Source organism: Orcinus orca, chromosome 3 (assembly GCF_937001465.1).
Source record: "Orcinus orca chromosome 3, mOrcOrc1.1, whole genome shotgun sequence".
Classification (NCBI taxonomy): Eukaryota; Metazoa; Chordata; class Mammalia; order Artiodactyla; family Delphinidae; genus Orcinus; species Orcinus orca.
Genome location: NC_064561.1, coordinates 97,434,780 through 97,451,527, shown reverse-complemented (window position 1 = coordinate 97,451,527; position 16,748 = coordinate 97,434,780). Strand labels below are relative to the sequence as shown.

The 16,748-nt window shown below is 36.6% G+C and overlaps 1 protein-coding gene across 4 annotated transcripts in view; it reads right to left on the bottom strand.

Moving 5' to 3' along the window:
- The window catches only part of FBXL17 (F-box and leucine rich repeat protein 17), a 476,179-nt gene that overhangs the window by 138,645 nt on the left and 320,786 nt on the right, over positions 1 to 16,748 (bottom strand). Inside the window, exon 8 of one of the 4 annotated variants that reach the window (XM_033423741.2) lies at positions 3,176 to 4,096. The exons of the other annotated variants lie outside the window; for them this stretch is intronic. Coding sequence (XP_033279632.1) covers positions 4,089 to 4,096 — 8 coding nt within the window. The 3' untranslated portion in view covers positions 3,176 to 4,088. Of the gene's footprint in view, positions 1 to 3,175; positions 4,097 to 16,748 lie in introns of those variants that run through there. 4 annotated transcript variants of the gene reach the window in all.

Sequence of the window (16,748 nt, the reverse complement as noted above, 5' to 3'; positions counted from 1 at the left end):
AGAGCTGCACTCTCCAATATAGTAGCCACTGCAGCGATTAGTGCACTTGGGCTCTTGCAACATGGAGAGTCCAAATTGAGATGTGCTTAAAGGGAAGATACACACCAGATTTCAAAGACTTCATATAAGAAAAAAGAATGTAAAATATCTCGGTAGTAATATTTTTAATTAATTGCATGATGGAATGATAATATTTTGATTACATTTTTTTTATTAAGTATATCATTGAAAGGAACTTCACCAGCTCCTTTTCACTTCTTTCAATATGCTATTAGAAAACTTTAAATTACATATGTAGCTCAAATCTGTGGCTTGCATTACATTTGTATTGGACAGTACTGGCCTAGAATGAGAATCAAAGATATTTGATACTCAGGCAAGTGACAATACATGAGAAATACTCTCTCTGACTCAAACAGAAGGGGTTGAACTTCATTAAGAATTCCATGTGCAAACTGTTTCTTGAGTCACAGATGCTGATGTGATTTTATACAGTAGGTATTTAGCATGTTACATTGCTACCTGAAATGTTTTTGCTCTTTAGGATTATGATCTACCAAGATAAGATTTAAAGAACTTAATTGTAAATATATACTATAAATATAAATTCTAATACATAAATATAAATTCTAAATGACACAGATGTCACTAGAATATGGAGTTCAGTACATATATATATGTATATGTAAAATTTTTGAGGTCAGAAAGTCAAACAAAAACCTTGAGAAAACTGAGATTTGTCATTTCTTTCCTAAACTACTCCAATATCTTTCCAGTTATCACTCTCTCCACTGATCTCTTCTCAGTGCAACTCATCCTCACACCGCTGTTAGAGTCCTCTTTTGGAAGATAAATTGGATTTTATCACTTTCCTCCTCAAACACCTCCAATAACTCCCAACATTTATAGCATAAAGTCTAAAATCTTTAGAGTTAAAGCTTGCCAACATCTCACTCCAAATTAACTTTCCACTTTCATCTTTGAGAATTCTCCACCGCAGGCGAATGTCTCGCCCTTCCCAATCATGCCAAGCTTGCTCATAGCTCTGCTGCCCCTGTCTCCCTCCTTCTCTGCTGGTGAGCTCTCCCTGCCTTCAGTGCTACCCCCAGGTGACCTCCAGGAATCTGGTACATGGCTATCATCATATATCCCACTCACCGCACTATACTGTACAGGTCTAGCACCCCTGCCAAGACCAGTTTGATAGGGAGTAGGATAAAGATAAGAACCTAGTGGTGTTGTTTTTTTTCTTATTCTTTTTTAAAATTATTATTGAGATATAATCAACATATAACATATTAGTTCCAGGTGTACAACATAATGATTTGATATATGTATATACTGTGAAATGGTTACCACAATAAGTTCACTTAACATCTATCTCCACACATAGTTACAATTTTGTGTGTGTGATGAGAACTTTTAAGACTTACTCTCTTATCAACTTGTAAATATGCAATGCAGTATTTTTTTGATATGTTAATGTAGGTTTATTTTTTATTATTATTTTTAAATTTTTATTTCATTTTATTTTTTTATACAGCCGGTTCTCATTAGTTATCTATGTTATACATATTAGTGTATATATGTCAATCCCAATCTCCCAATTCATCCCACCACCACCTCCCCTGCTTTCCCCGCCTTGGTGTCCATACGTTTGTTCTCTACATCTGTCTCTATTTCTGCCTTGCAAACCGGTTCATCTGTACCATTTATCTAGATTCCACATACATGCGTTAATATACGATATATGTTTTTCTCTTTCTGACTTACTTCACTCTGTATGACAGTCTCTAGGTCCATCTACATCTCTACAAATGACCCAATTTCATTCCTTTTTATGGCTGAGTAATATTCCATTGTATTTATGTACCACACCTTCTTTATCCATTCATCGATGGGCATTTAGGTTGCTTCCATGTTCTGGCTATTGTAAATAGTGCTGCAATGAACATTGGGGTGCATGTGTCTTTTTGAATTATGATTTATTTTACCTTTGTGTCCCCAGTATCTAGTACAGTGACAGACATGAACTAGGTGTTCAATAAATATTTATTGGTTTAGAGAATTATGTTTTTTTCCTCTATCACCTTAGGCACTAGCCACGTAAGACTCTCACGTTTCTGAAACATGTAGCACTTTCCTACATGCCTACTGTCCCATCACAGCTTGGAATGCTTTTCTTTTTGAAATTTGTTTACTTTTGGTTTTAGTTCTATCAGAATAATACATGTTTATTGTTAAAAAAAATAATAAGTTAAATGTTACAACCAGCAGTCTCATGCTGAACGTGTCCTCATTTCCAAACCCTACTTCCTGAAATCAACTACTTCCAACTACTTAGGTCTTTTTAAAATTTTTCCCTTCATTCTTATATTTCTCAGGCCTTGTTCTCAAGGAGGACATAGGCAAAAGAAGGCAGGTCTATCTCAATCTTCATGCTCACTAAAATGTCTTGCAGAGTACTTTACTTTACATATAATAGATACTCAATAAACCCTTGTTGCTTGATTAAATGAATGGATAAGTGAATATTCATGCTCTTTGGTGCTTGAGCACAAACTACTCAACAGTCTGAATCAGAGACACCTTCATATACCACAGTCAAAGCAAAGTAACAAGTTAAAATGGGGTGTCAATTAAGAAGTAGGAAGGAGATAATGAAAGGCAAAACAAGGTGGGTGGAAAACAGGAAGTTCTCCAAAGTTAAAAAGGTCAGGGTAGTCACATAATAGAATGTGAATGAAATTTAGATTCAGATAAACTTAGATTTGCCTTCTAGCTGCATAGGCTTGGGTAAATTACAGAATTTTCCTGGGTATCAGTTTTCTTATCTATAAAATGGGGATAATGCTCCTTCCTTTCCAGATTTTCCATAAGTGTATGGTATGCTCTATAAATGGAAGCTGCTTTCTTATTACTGGGTATGTATATGGGAATAATAATAACAATAACAACAACATCACTCTGGAAACCCTGAAGATGAGGCAGACTGATGGTTTAACCAGAAGCTTCTTATACACTTTTTTTTTTAACATCTTTATTGGGGTATAATTGCTTTACAATGGTGTGTTAGTTTCTGCTTTATAACGAAGTGAATCAGCTGAATGTATACATATATCCCCATATCTCCTCCCTCTTGCGTCTCCCTCCCACCCTCCCTATCCCACACTCTAGGTGGTCACAAAGCACCGAGCTGATCTCTCTGTGCTATGCAGCTGCTTCCCAGTAGGTATCTGTTTTACATTTGGTAGTGTATATATGTCCATGCCACTCTCTCTGTCACAGCTTACCCTTCCTCCTCCCCATATCCTCAAGTCCACTCTCTAGTAGGTCTGTGTCTTTATTCCCATCTTGCCCCTAGGTTTTTCATGATCATTGTTTTTTCTTAAATTCCATATATATGTGTTAGCATACGGTATTGGTTTTTCTCTTTCTGACTTACTTCACTCTGTATGACAGACTCTAGGTCCATCCACCTCACTACAAATAACTCAATTTCGTTTCTTTTTATGGCTGAGTAATATTCCATTGCATATATGTGCCACATCTTCTTTACCCATTCATCTGTTGATGGACACTTAGGTTGCTTCCATATCCTGGATATTGTAAATAGAGCTGCAGTGAACATTTTGGTACATGACTCTTTTTGAATTATGGTTTTCTCAGGGTATATGCCCAGTAGTGGGATTGCTGGGTCATATGGTAGTCCTATTTTTAGTTTTTTAAGGAACCTCCATACTGTTCTCCATAGTGGCTATATCAATTCACATTGCCACCAACAGTGCAAGAGGGTTCCCTTTTCTCCACACCCTGTCCAGCATTTATCGTTTGTAGATGTTTTGATGACGGCCACTCTGACCAGTGTGAGGTGATACCTCATTATGGTTTTGATTTGCATTTCTCTAATAATTAGTGATGTTCAGCATCCTTTCATGTGTTTGTTGGCAATCTGTCTATCTTTTTTGGAGAAAGAAATGTCTACTTAGGTCTTCCTCGCATTTTTGGATGGGGTTGTTTGTCTTTTTGATATTGAACTGCATGAGCTGCTTGTAAATTTTGGAGATTATACACTTATTGCTGAGGCTTCACCAGACTAGGGTGGAAACAGAAAGAAGCGGTTACACTTGGTTATGGAAAGTATGTGGGGAGGACACGAGGACAGGCTCCTTCTAGCAGCACTGTAAAGGCAGAATTCTACTTATATCTATATGTTAATCATCTTTTTGTTTGCTTGTTTTTTCCGGAGAGTCTAGCAAGGAAAATCAAGTCTCTTTCTTAGATGGCACACTCAGAAGCACAGTAACAATATTTCAGAAATGACAATGGATATGTGATTCCTGCTAAAATTTAATACATATGCTTGATGGAAAGGTAAATTTCATAACATCCTATACTAATGTAATCCATACACTGAATAAAAATTCTATCTTCAACTTTCTATTAAGAGAGATAGCCAGAATCTCAAGACAATAAAATCGAACTAGAGGGTATCAAATAGCAGAGCCTTAAATTGCTCTCAGCATCTCCATGATGATTCAGTGCATTAATGGTAAGTGATTGGTTAAAAGCATTTAAATCAACCTTACATCCTTGAAAATTTCCATGAACAAAAACAATATCCATTTAGAAAGATCTCGCAAAAATGAATTTGTTGTAAAGAAAAAGAGAAAGAGCACAATAAATTATTTTAAAGCATTTGGCTAGTGAAGTAACATCATCTGCTAGGTGGAACAGAACATAAGCCCTTGAATCACGAAGTAGTCATAGGTGATGGGTAACCAAAAACACCTGTGCTCACTTCCATTTACTATGGACACATGGAATTATGAACTAGCTGATACACATAATCATTAAATTGATCTGCAAATATAAAACCTCAAATGATTGAGGTTTTATATGATATTTTATATGAATGATGTCCTCATAGCCCTAAATAACCTAAGAATAGAAGGAAGAAAAATTCTCTTCATATATGGTAGTAGACTTTGTTAGTTTTGCAATATTTTTATATATAACAACTGTAACTATTTACTAGCTACGATCTGATTTAGAGAAGAGAAAACCCCAAGCAGAAATAAGGATGGTATGTGTGGATGTTTTTATGTTTGTAATGAAAGAATGACAAGTCAAAACCAAGTCTCCAAAATGGAACTAATTTCTAATTAAATGACTTCATCATTACAAATTTTTAAGTTAATGCTCATTATAATATTAAATGCTCATTACAATAACAAAAGTAGAACTTAGGTAATCTGAATTTAAATATTTGAGTAAATTAAAAATATATCTCTTTCAACCTAATTCTTTGGCTGAAGGAACAGAAAAGAAATTAGTTTCTTGGGGTTAGCTCTCCTATGTCCTAGAATAAAAACAAAAACAAACTACAAACAAACAAAAACGTCCCCTTTCTGAATAAGAATCTGACCTTTGGTTAACTTCCTAGATGTGTTCTCCAAAAATGGTACATTAACCATGTTGCTAGGCAACATTGCTTATAGTATCAATGATCCCCTAATTGGTAGACAGCATCTGTCTGGTTTAAGGGAACTATAAATACCTGGTGGGGACATCACTGCTTAGATTCCCTGAGTACACTCATTCTTGTAACTGGACATGTAACTGTTAGGGATGCTAGATGCTATGCCTATTGGTTGTTTTAAAAGATTATTAGTTCTCAGGGGTTTGAAGCTTCTAAGCCAGAGTAGTGCCCACACCCATGCAATGTGGATCTCATCTCCTGGTACTTAAGCCTTCACCTGGTTGGTGAAAGAAGATGTTTCCTGGCTGCTGGGTGAGCTGTGGAACGGGCTGCTGCGAGGTCTCCCACAGAAAAGGACCAGCTGACACTGCCCTATGGCAAGCTGAGGTCCCCATCCTTCGCCCTTCTGAGTAGACTGTGCCAAGTGCCCCGTGCAACAGCTAAATGTCTAAGTGTTTAGTTGAACCTAATACGACCTCATGGTAGGCAAGGCGCCTAAATGTTTAACTTTTAGTATTGCTTTTGGTTTTAGCCCTACATGTAACCCAGGATAACAATACTGCTAAAGTCATGAACAAATTAACTTTAATAACATTTTAATTCATTCACCCAAGAATATTTAGAAAGTTCATCGTAGCTGTTCTGTGATAGACTGTAAGGTAAGGAGAAGACAAATAGGGGATACAATTAAGTGGCCAGTGCAGTTATCAGTGGAGCTGGCTCTATTCGAGATACATTTTGAGGGTAGAGTTGACCTGGCTTGTTAATGCATGTTGATGAGGTATGAAGAAAAGTGAGGCATCAGAGACACCTAAGTTTTGGCTGGAGTAACTAGGTGAATAGTGATGCCCTTTCTGAGTCAGAGAAGACAGGTAGTGCTAACAAAGACGTGGTAGACATGGTGAAGAGTAAACAGCCTTCCACTCTGCATTTAGATTAACCCACTGAAAAGTAAGTACTTACATAAGCCAGTTTGGGGAAATGGTGCTCTGAGAATAGTGATAATAAGGATACAGTTTTATAATCAGCATTACATACTTAATTCTTTTTACAGGGAGCAGGAACGAATAAAGAAGAAAAAGGAGGAAAGGCAAAACACATCTTTAAGTGTGCAGCACATCATGTGTTAAATTGAAACAACCCCAAAGTTCAACTTCCTTCACTGTTCAAGGAGAAAATCCTTTACTATGTACTTCACGATAAAGGATTTGCAACTATATGGTGCTTGAGAAATATGCTATTGCTATAATTTAACTCACTGTATGTGGGCTTCAAGATGCACAGTGGCATTCCAAACCAACTTTTAAAGAAAATTGCATGGAATTTTCAAGACATCAGGAGCGTTCTTAAAAGTTATGCAGAGAAAACGGATTTTTGATAGTTATGAATTACATTTAGTGCTGCCAGACTGCAGGGAACGCTCTTTTTGCCTCAGTATGGTAGAATTACTGTTGACAAAGTTTTAATTTAAATTTTTAAGGGTTTAAATGGAAGAATATAGGTCACTGAATTTTCATTCACTGTGTGAGTATTACTAGCGGCAGAAAGCAGGCTTTGTTAGTGAGGGTCCAATTTTGGGCCTGGAGTCCATCTTTTCTGTAGTAGTTAGTTGGGAATTGAGTATGTGTTAGCGAGCATAATTTAGCTCTCAGTCAGTCAATCAGTGGACTGAACACGCACAGTTAGAAACCTGCTTGGCTCAGAACAGAAACTCGGTTCAGAAAATACTAAATGCATCTGTGAGACAGACTCAAGTCTGCACAAATCATATATTACAATCACAAGCTGGAAGGGATTCGATCTTGCCTAGCAGGTCGTAGATTTGGATAGACTTGTAATAGTCTGAAAACACACTACACAGCTCCAAAGTCTAATTCTAAAATTTTCAACTGGTTTCCTGAAGTTGAAAAAAACGAGGTAAATATTTGTAGAGCCCACTGCATGTAAAACTTGTTTTAAAGAGGCTTGCGATATATCAGGAAACCTTAAGAAATTACAGTAGGCATCTAATTTAAATGCTGTATCTTAAAATAACTAATTTAAAGGTATATGCTATATAGGCTATTAAAAATAAAAATCATTTTCTTGAATAAAAAGTTAAAAATTCTATGTTTTCATATATTTGAGAGACTAGAATAGATTTCAAATCAACATTCTGTTTAACGAAAAGATGAAGTATGAGCTATGTGAGAAAAGCGGTATAATTATTGAAAGGCTTTTTCCACATAATTTGCCTTTCTGCATAATTTGTGGGTGGGTGGGGGATCTTTCTCCAGGTTTGTACTGTGTTTGGTGCCCTATTTGTCCTCAGTGCCCCCCAGCTCTAGAATCCATGTTTTCCTCCACAGATTGATGAATGTGATGGATAATACTGACATGTGTAGCACATACTCATGCACATTCCCTGAATTTGCTCTAAGCCCAAAATACTGTGGAAGTAAATTTTAGGAGAATATGCCTATGTGGAGTAAAGGACTGGCCTTCACAATAATATATTTTGTAAGCATGTAAATAATTAGTAATGGTATACTGGTAAGTACCACACCGAATGCTCTGACAACAAAGAAGCCACAAATTATGTGCAAATTTCAGCATGCCTGCTAAACTTATCTCTCTTTCTGCCACTCAAGAAGAAATTATCAGAGTCCAAGTGAGTGAAAAGAAGAAGTCACTGAATCTGTTCTAATTTCCAATTTTTTAGAAAGAAAATCCTTTGCAAACCTTGATTGCAAGGTGTGTTGTAATCCCGAAGTTGAAAACGAATGCTTTAGAGGATTTCACCCAATTTCTTATGTAAACTAGTGCAGAAGGTATGATTCTCATGAAAAGCCAAGTACATTTGCCTCAACATAAAATAGGACTGATTGAATTTCAAACTCTTCATTTATTTTGTAGAGCTGAAATGTTAAGTTCCTTACTGCTGTTCAAAATTGGCTTGAATCTTATTTATTCTGATATATATGTATATATATCATATATATACTATTGTAATATGTATGTGCTATTATCAATACATAGATATAACAGTAGTCCCTCCTTATCTGTGGGGGATTCGTTCCAAGACCCCCAGAGGATGCTGAAACCTTGGATAGCACCGAACCTTACATATACTATGTTTTTTCCTATACATACATGCCTATGATAAAGTTTAATTTATAAATTTAGGCACAGTAACAGAGTATCCAAATTGCCATCATCACTACTCTTGCAACTTTGGGGCCATTATTAAGTAAAATAAGAGTTCCTTGAACACAAGCACTGTTATACTCCAATAATCATCTGAGGACTGAAAGGGCTACTATGACTAATGGGTGGGTACAGTAAGCAACCTGGACACACTGGGCAAAGGGATAATTCACCTCCTGCGTGGGATGGAGTGGGACAGTGCAAGATTTCATCACGCTACTCAGAAAGGCACAACATTTAAAACTTACAAACTTTATTTCTGGAATTTTCCACTTAATATTTTTGGACCAAGGTTGACTGTGGGTAACTGAAATCATGAATAAGGGAGATTACTGTATTCTCATTCATTTAAAAGAAGTTTTTGGTTACTATAGGATATAAATGATTTAAAATTTCAAATATATTCTCCTCAAGTATGTTCAGAAAGTGTTATTCTACATGGTTTTGTCTTGGTCATGAGCTGCTTCCTGCATGACTTTCTCATCCTCAGTACCCCAGAGAAGCACCTCTGGACTTCAAATCTCCAAATCTGACTTTCCAAGGCTGACTTCAGAAAGATTCTCAAACAGAGGGCAGAAGAAGGGGCTGGATCCTATGAGGGCATTATTGTGATTTCAAATCTAAAAGAACAGAAGAATCCTTTATGAGAGGAAGTGAAATATCTTCAAAGCAAAACTGCTTTCTTGGAGAAGCTCCTAGAGCCATATGTGAGGAAAGAGATAATAGAAAGAAAGAAAATGGGAAATTTAACCTAAGAAAGAGTTAGAGATGATTAAAAATATATTACAAGTATCACTCATCAAACATTACTTAGCTAGTTTTCTACATACTTTTTTTTTCCGCTTCTAAGAATTATTTACCATATAAAATATTTTTGGCAAGCAAAATTTACATTATACCAGTATGAAGGTAGTTCATTTAAAAAAGCCATACATATTAATATATATAAAATAGAAGAGTACCATAACTCCCTGAAGACAGAGAGAACTTTTTTGTTTACTTCTTATTTCTAATTTTTAAAATCTCCTTTTCTCTGCCCATACTCAGTCATTCTCAATGAAAGACAAGTTGCTTTCAGGCATTGGGCATGCACTGCATACAGAGGCACATAGGCTGGATCAGTCACATCAAACTCAACACAATTGTTTGAAAAGTTGAAAAGTTCAAACTATTTATTTAATGTCATGCACATAAACCCAAGAAAAGGAAAACATTTGACAGACAAATTCTCATTGACTGAGTCTTAAAAAGCCAAGGCAATGTTTTAGGATATGGGCTAAAATGAATAGTTTCATATTCAAGTTAAAAGTAAGTTTGACTTAATTAGGAAATTAAATTAACCAAACTACCTTTCTGCCTCAAGTGAAAGTTCCCTTTAATATCTATCCTAAAGTGAAATCATAAAGGGAATCTATTCGATTCTCTTACTCCCAAAGATATGAGAGGAAAGGAATATTAACTCCTTATTTCATAGATAATAAGATCAACACACTGGATTTGATGAGCTTGGGAAGGTTGGCACCTTCTACCTCAAGAACAGTGTCCATTTTGTATCAAGGAAATCCACCAGTTTCCTGCTCTTAAGCAGGTCACTGACTGAGAGGTCTACTTTTTATTTATACTTTGAAGGAGATGAACTAGAGCAGTGTTTTACAAACTGCTAGCCACTCTAGTAAGCGATGAAATAACTTTAGTGAAAATCCAACAAGCACTTTAAATGCAAAATGTATTTTTCACAGTAGAACAAGGAAGTTTAAAAGCCCTGAATAAGATTATGTAACACCATACAGTTTGAACACTTTCCTACGTATTTCCAAATGGGTCCAAGAGGTCATATTTTAGGACTTACTTAAAACAAATGCAGAATATCTGAGACAAAATTAGAAGGAAATCCCCAGAAAATTGATGGGGTAGCTAAAATGTAAAAGTACCTCTCCTTCCCAAGTTCCACTCCTAATTTCTCCAAAAGCAGAAAATGTGGGTAGAATTAAGAGAGTGTTGGATACAGGCCTACCTCGGAGCTATTGCAGGGTAGGTTCCACACCACCACAATAAAGTGAATATTGCAATAAAGCAAGTCACACGAATTTTTTGGTTTCCCAGTGCGTATAAAGGTTATGTTTCTACTATAATGTAGTCTATTATGTGTGCAATAGCATTATGTTTAAAAAAACCAAGGTAGATAACTTAATTAAAATATACTTTATTGCTAAAAAATGCTAACCATCATCTGAGCTTTCAGTGAGTCATAGTAGAACGTCAAAGATTACTGATCACAGATCACAATAAGAAATAAAGTAATAAAGGGAAAGTTTGAAACATTCTGAGAATTACCAAAATGCAACACACAGACACAAAATGAGCAAATGTGTTAGAGAAATGGTGCCAATAGACTTGTTCGACATAGGGTTGCCACAAACCTCCAATTTGTAAATATCGCAGTATTTACAAAGTACAATAAGGCAAAGCAAAATAAAATGAGGTATGCCTGTGTAAGGAACTAGAAATTTCTAGTGTGTTGAGAAGCCCTAAATGAGGATTCTCTAAAACCCAGGGGGCTGATGTTACTGAGGTGTAATGGAAAGGCTGGGCTTGTGATGAGATCTAAAATAGGTTTTAAGCTGGAGGCTTAAAATACAGAAAATACTGTGATGTAAGATTCAGAGAGCAGCATAGACTTCGAAGATACATTTTTTTAAAAAGCCTAATTCATTAGAAGAACCAAAGTTCTTTAGAAAAACGGCTGATGCCATGTCTCCAGCATGAAATGCACAAGATGAGCCGGGCGTATCTTGACATAATCAGTCTATGTCAAATGGATAGGGGAACCATTTTGAAGAAGCTTGTACTACCAAAAGATAGGACAATTTGAGTTATCAATTTAAAAATAACTGCAATGGATTATTGAGTTTATAATAATACTTAAACAAAAGCAACAACACCACCTCATTGGTCACCTTGGAAGAATAATGGAAATGAAATTAGCATTTTAAAAACTGGTAAATAAAGAGAAAGAATCTTTCCTTCCTTTCCTATATAAATTGAACTCAAGTAAACCAAGAAGTCAATAAAGGAAAGTTGCTCTTAATAATAAGGAAATCCTGCTAATAAATAAAAAGAGAAAGAACTTCTGGTAAGTTTTAATCCTACCAGTGTTAATGGATATAACAATGTGAGACTAATTTGTGAAAGACATACAGTAAAATCAATTAGTTTAATGTTTTTTTGGTTTTGTTTTGTTTTGTTTTTTTGCGTTACGCGGGCCTCTCACTGTTGTGGCCTCTCCCGTTGCAGAGCACAGGCTCCGGACGTGCAGGCTCAGCGGCCATGGCTCACGGGCCCAGCCGCTCCGCGGCATGTGGGATCTTTCCGGACTCGGGCACGAACCCATGTCCCCTGCATCAGCACGCGGACTCTCAACCACTGCACCACCAGGGAAGCCCTAGTTTAATGTTTAATTTATATTTTGCTATGAGCATTACTATCATTTTCTAATGGGAAACTTGGTGGACGTTTGTTTTGTTTTGCTTTTCCGTTGTTTTTTTTTCCCACAAAATAAATCAGATGCCAAGTGTCTTAAGTAGGCTAATTAACCAGTAAATAGTGAAGGAGATTTAGTCAAACACACAGCTGGGGAGGGCATAATTATCTTAAATTATCTTAAAGAGAAGGTGAGACCCTAAGAGAGCACTTGTAGATATAATTTACTGCTTTAGAAGGAAGAGATGCAGCCCTTGGGTTTTTACCCCCTTTTGGCTCCTACTTCTCATGATATTTCAGAAAATGAGGAGCACTGATGCTAAACAGCATAAAAGAGGCAGAGAGCAAAGCCACATTGAAGAGAGACTCAATTTTGACTTCTCAGAGGACATTCTCGGAAGAGGCTCTCCTAAGGGAAGAAAAGTAAGGGGCACCTGATGCAGGTGATGACTCTGAGGCCCCGGGAACTTCTGAGCCCAGGTTTAAGGAAGAATTTAAAGAAGAGAACAATTGCTTATGTTTTTGAGAATGGTACAACTGGGTATCTTTAGAAATATCTGTACTTTAAAAAAATGGAATAAAATACCTAGGAATAAACCTACCTAAGGAGACAAAAGACCTGTATGCAGAAAACTATAAGACACTGATGAAAGAAATTAAAGATGATACAAACAGATGGAGAGATATACCATGTTCTTGGATTGGAAGAATCAACATTGTGAAAATGACTATACTACCCAAAGCAATCTACAGATTCAATACAATCCCTATCAAACTACCAATAGCATTTTTCACAGAACTAGAACAAAAAATTTCACAATTTGTATGTGGAAACACAAAAGACCCTGAATAGCCAAAGCAATATTGAGAAGAAAAACGGAGCTAGAGGAATCAGGCTCCTGGACTTCAGACTATACTACAAAGCTACAATAATCAAGACAGTATGGTACTGGCACAAAAACAGAAATATAGATCAATGGAACAGGATAGAAAGCCCAGAGATAAACCCACACACATATGGTCACTTTATTTTTGATAAAGGAGGCAAGAATATACAGTGGAGAAAAGACAGCCTCTTCAATAGGTGATGCTGGGAAAACTGGACAGCTACATGAAAAAGAATGAAACTAGATCACTCCCTAACACCACATACAAAAATAAACTCAAAATGGATTAAAGACCTAAATGTAAGGCCAGAAACTATCAAACTCTTAGAGGAAAACATAGGCAGAACACTCTTTGCCATAAATCACAGCAAGATCCTTTTTGACCCACCTCTTAGAGAAATGGAAATAAAAACAAAAATAAACAAATGGGACCTAATGAAACTTAAAAGCTTTTACACAGCAAAGGAAACCATAAACAAGACCATGGTTCTGAAGAACCTAGGGGCAGGACAGGAATAAAGACGCAGATGTAGAGAATAGACTTGAGGACACGGGGAGGGGGAAGGGTAACCTGGGACAAAGTGAGAGAGTGGCATGGACTTATACATACTACCATATGTAAAATAGATAGGTAGTGGGAAGCAGCTGCATAGCACAGGGAGATCAGCTCGGTGCTTTGTGACCATCTAGCGGGGTGGGATAGGGAAGATGGGAGGGAGATACAAGAGGGAGGAGATATGGGATATATGTATAGCTGATTCACTTTGTTATAAAGCAGAAACTAACACACCATTGTAAAGCAATTATACTCCAATAAAGATGTTAAAAAAAATGCTATGAAACATGTCATTTGGCATTAACTAAAATTGCTTTTAAAGGATCATTTAAATGAAGAAATTATTTCTATATGAAAAGCAGAGAAATTTAAGAAGTTATCTGCACATAATCCAGTAAACGATTTGGAGTGAGGAGATTATAGTTCCAGTTTTGTTAATTAATTAAAACCTGTCTGGGCTCAATTTTCTCATCTATTAAAAAAGTAATATTTCTGCTTCCTTCATAAGCTTTTGGTAATAATTTAGAAGGAGAGTATAGGAAAAAATTTTAACTCATGAAGAATTATATACAGTTTTGAAATAATTAAGAAAACATTTATTGAATACATGAATACACACTGAATATCAATGAGAGTGTCTATCTTCCAGCTAGGGAATGTTTAATCATAGAATATAACTGATATTTGGTGGCAGCACAACAAAGTTATAGTGAAAAAGCACATTAAACCTATTAAGTTCTATAACTATATAATTAGATCTCATGGGGTAGCTGCTTTGCGACATTGTTTTTTTATACACAGATGGACAAACACGGTTATCATGGGATTCAGTTACCTTTGTTTAAGCTTTGACAACTGGGAAAATCCAACAAAGCTTTCTAGTAATAAATACTACTAAGCATATCACTGACCTATGAGTGGTTATCCAAGAGATATTTAACACTGAATCTATACCATATGGTTATTCACAGACAGTGTGAACCTGAGGGTTTCCTAGCCGCAGTTTCCACATCTCTAGGCTTGAATACTAACAGTCCATATCTAAGGGGATTAAATGAATAATGCCCCACAGAAAATATCCAATAAATGGTAACTATTCTATTATTATGAAAATTTACACTTGACTTCTCTCAATTGAACTAGGTACTTGATTAGTAGTTAAAACCCAAAGTAGTGTTTCCTTTTATATATGTTAAGTGAAGTTGTTACCATGGGAATGGTGAATAAGACAGGAAAAGTCTAGATGAAAGTTGGAACTTACCCTGAATTTTCAACTAGAATATTTTCATAAGGTTTCTTCAAAATTTGCCTGTGTGTGCACGTAATCACTTTGGATGATTTCTGCTCTTTCTTTAGATTAACCAATGCATACAAACTCATCCATTCAGACACCTGCTCTTGCTCTGAGCCTTTCCTAAGGCTGTACTACCTCAAATGCCCTTGCTTCTCATATCTGTCCTCCCATGCCTCCTCCAACAAAAATCCTTCCCCAAAGATTTCAGCCTCTTATGACCTTGTCCTCCTGAGCCCCTACATCTTGTAGGGCCTATTTGTTAAAAAAAAAAAATGGACACCATCATGTTTCTTAATATGTTGGAAAACATTTTCACTGCTTATGTCTTCTTTCTCTATGTAAGCGTATATACTTCTCACCCATCTCTGTATTCTCCTCAGCACCCAGCTAGTACACATACAGTAAACATTTGCTGAATGAAACAAAAATGGAACTGGTCCAGTATAAATCCCAGGATTAGAAAGAAATTTAAACTTATGTATGTCAATTCCTTACCTAGTGCTTCCATCTTTCCATATTCTTTTCGAGAGATTATCTCGGTGTGAATAACTCTTGTAATAGAGGACTCACTACCACTCAAAATTTCTATTTTTAAGAAGTTTTAAACATTAGAAGATTGTTTATTTTGTGGGATACTAGAAATTTAGTATTATTGCAGTTATCTTGGTGTTTATTGTAGTCCCCTTTAGATCTACTCATTGCTGATACAATACTGATAATGGTCAATAATGACTCTATTTATATTACAGCATATTTCAAGGAAAACAAATGCTTAGTCTGCATACGTAAGGGTACTAAGCAGTGGGGGGTTAAAAATAGGAACTCCAAAAAATTACTTTTCATGTGATTTGGGATAAATTTCTTTTATCTGTAACAGGACTCCTTCATAAGATTAACACTAAAACAGCTAATTAATACTAAAATCAAACACTCTATTTTAGAAATGCTAAAAGCAGTTGAGAGAAGGAAAGTAGGAAAGTTAATATTTTAGCTAGTGATTCGGTTGTATATGGAAATTGAGTATTTGGCTATAAAAATTAATAAACTAAATAATTTGCAGCAACAACATTCATGTATTTGGAGGTGTAAGAAAGTTCAGGGGCAAGCACAGAAACCGGTCCATTCGTCTTTTACATGTAAGTTAGAAGATTCCTTAATCAAAAAAAAAGAACCCTATTATATAGGAAGCTAGAGATGGCCTTTGAATTGGTTATGGGAGACTTTTCTTAAAATAAATGTCTTAAGGGCTTCCCTGGTGGCGCAGTGGTTAAGAATCCGCCTGTCAATGCAGGGGACAGGGGTTCGAGCCCTGGTCTGGGAAGATCCCACATGCCACGGAGCAACCAAGCCCGTGAACCACAACTACTGAGCCTGTGCTCTAGAGCCCGCGAGCCACAACTACTGAAGCCCGCATGCCTAGAGCCCGTGCTCCGCAACATGAGAAGCCACTGCAATGAGAAGTCTGCACACCGCAACGAAGAGTAGTCCCCGCTCCCTGCAACTACAGGAAAGCCCACGCGCAGCAATGGACACCCAACGCAGCCAAAAATAAATAAATAAAATAAATAAATTTATTAAAAAAAAAAAAAAAAAAACGTCTTAAGAAGTGCTTCTCGGGCTTCCCTGGTGGCTCAGTGGCTGACAGTCCACCTGCCGATGCATAGGACACGGGTTCATGCCCCGGTCCGGGAAGATCCCACATGCCGCAGAGCGGCTGGGCCCGTGAGCCGTGGCCGCTGAGCCTGCGCGTCCGGAGCCTGTGCTCCGCAACGGGAGAGGCCACAACAGTGAGAGGCCCGCGTACCGCAAAAAGAAAAAAAAAGGAAGTGCTTCTCAATACATTTGAGATGAAAGTCTATTATG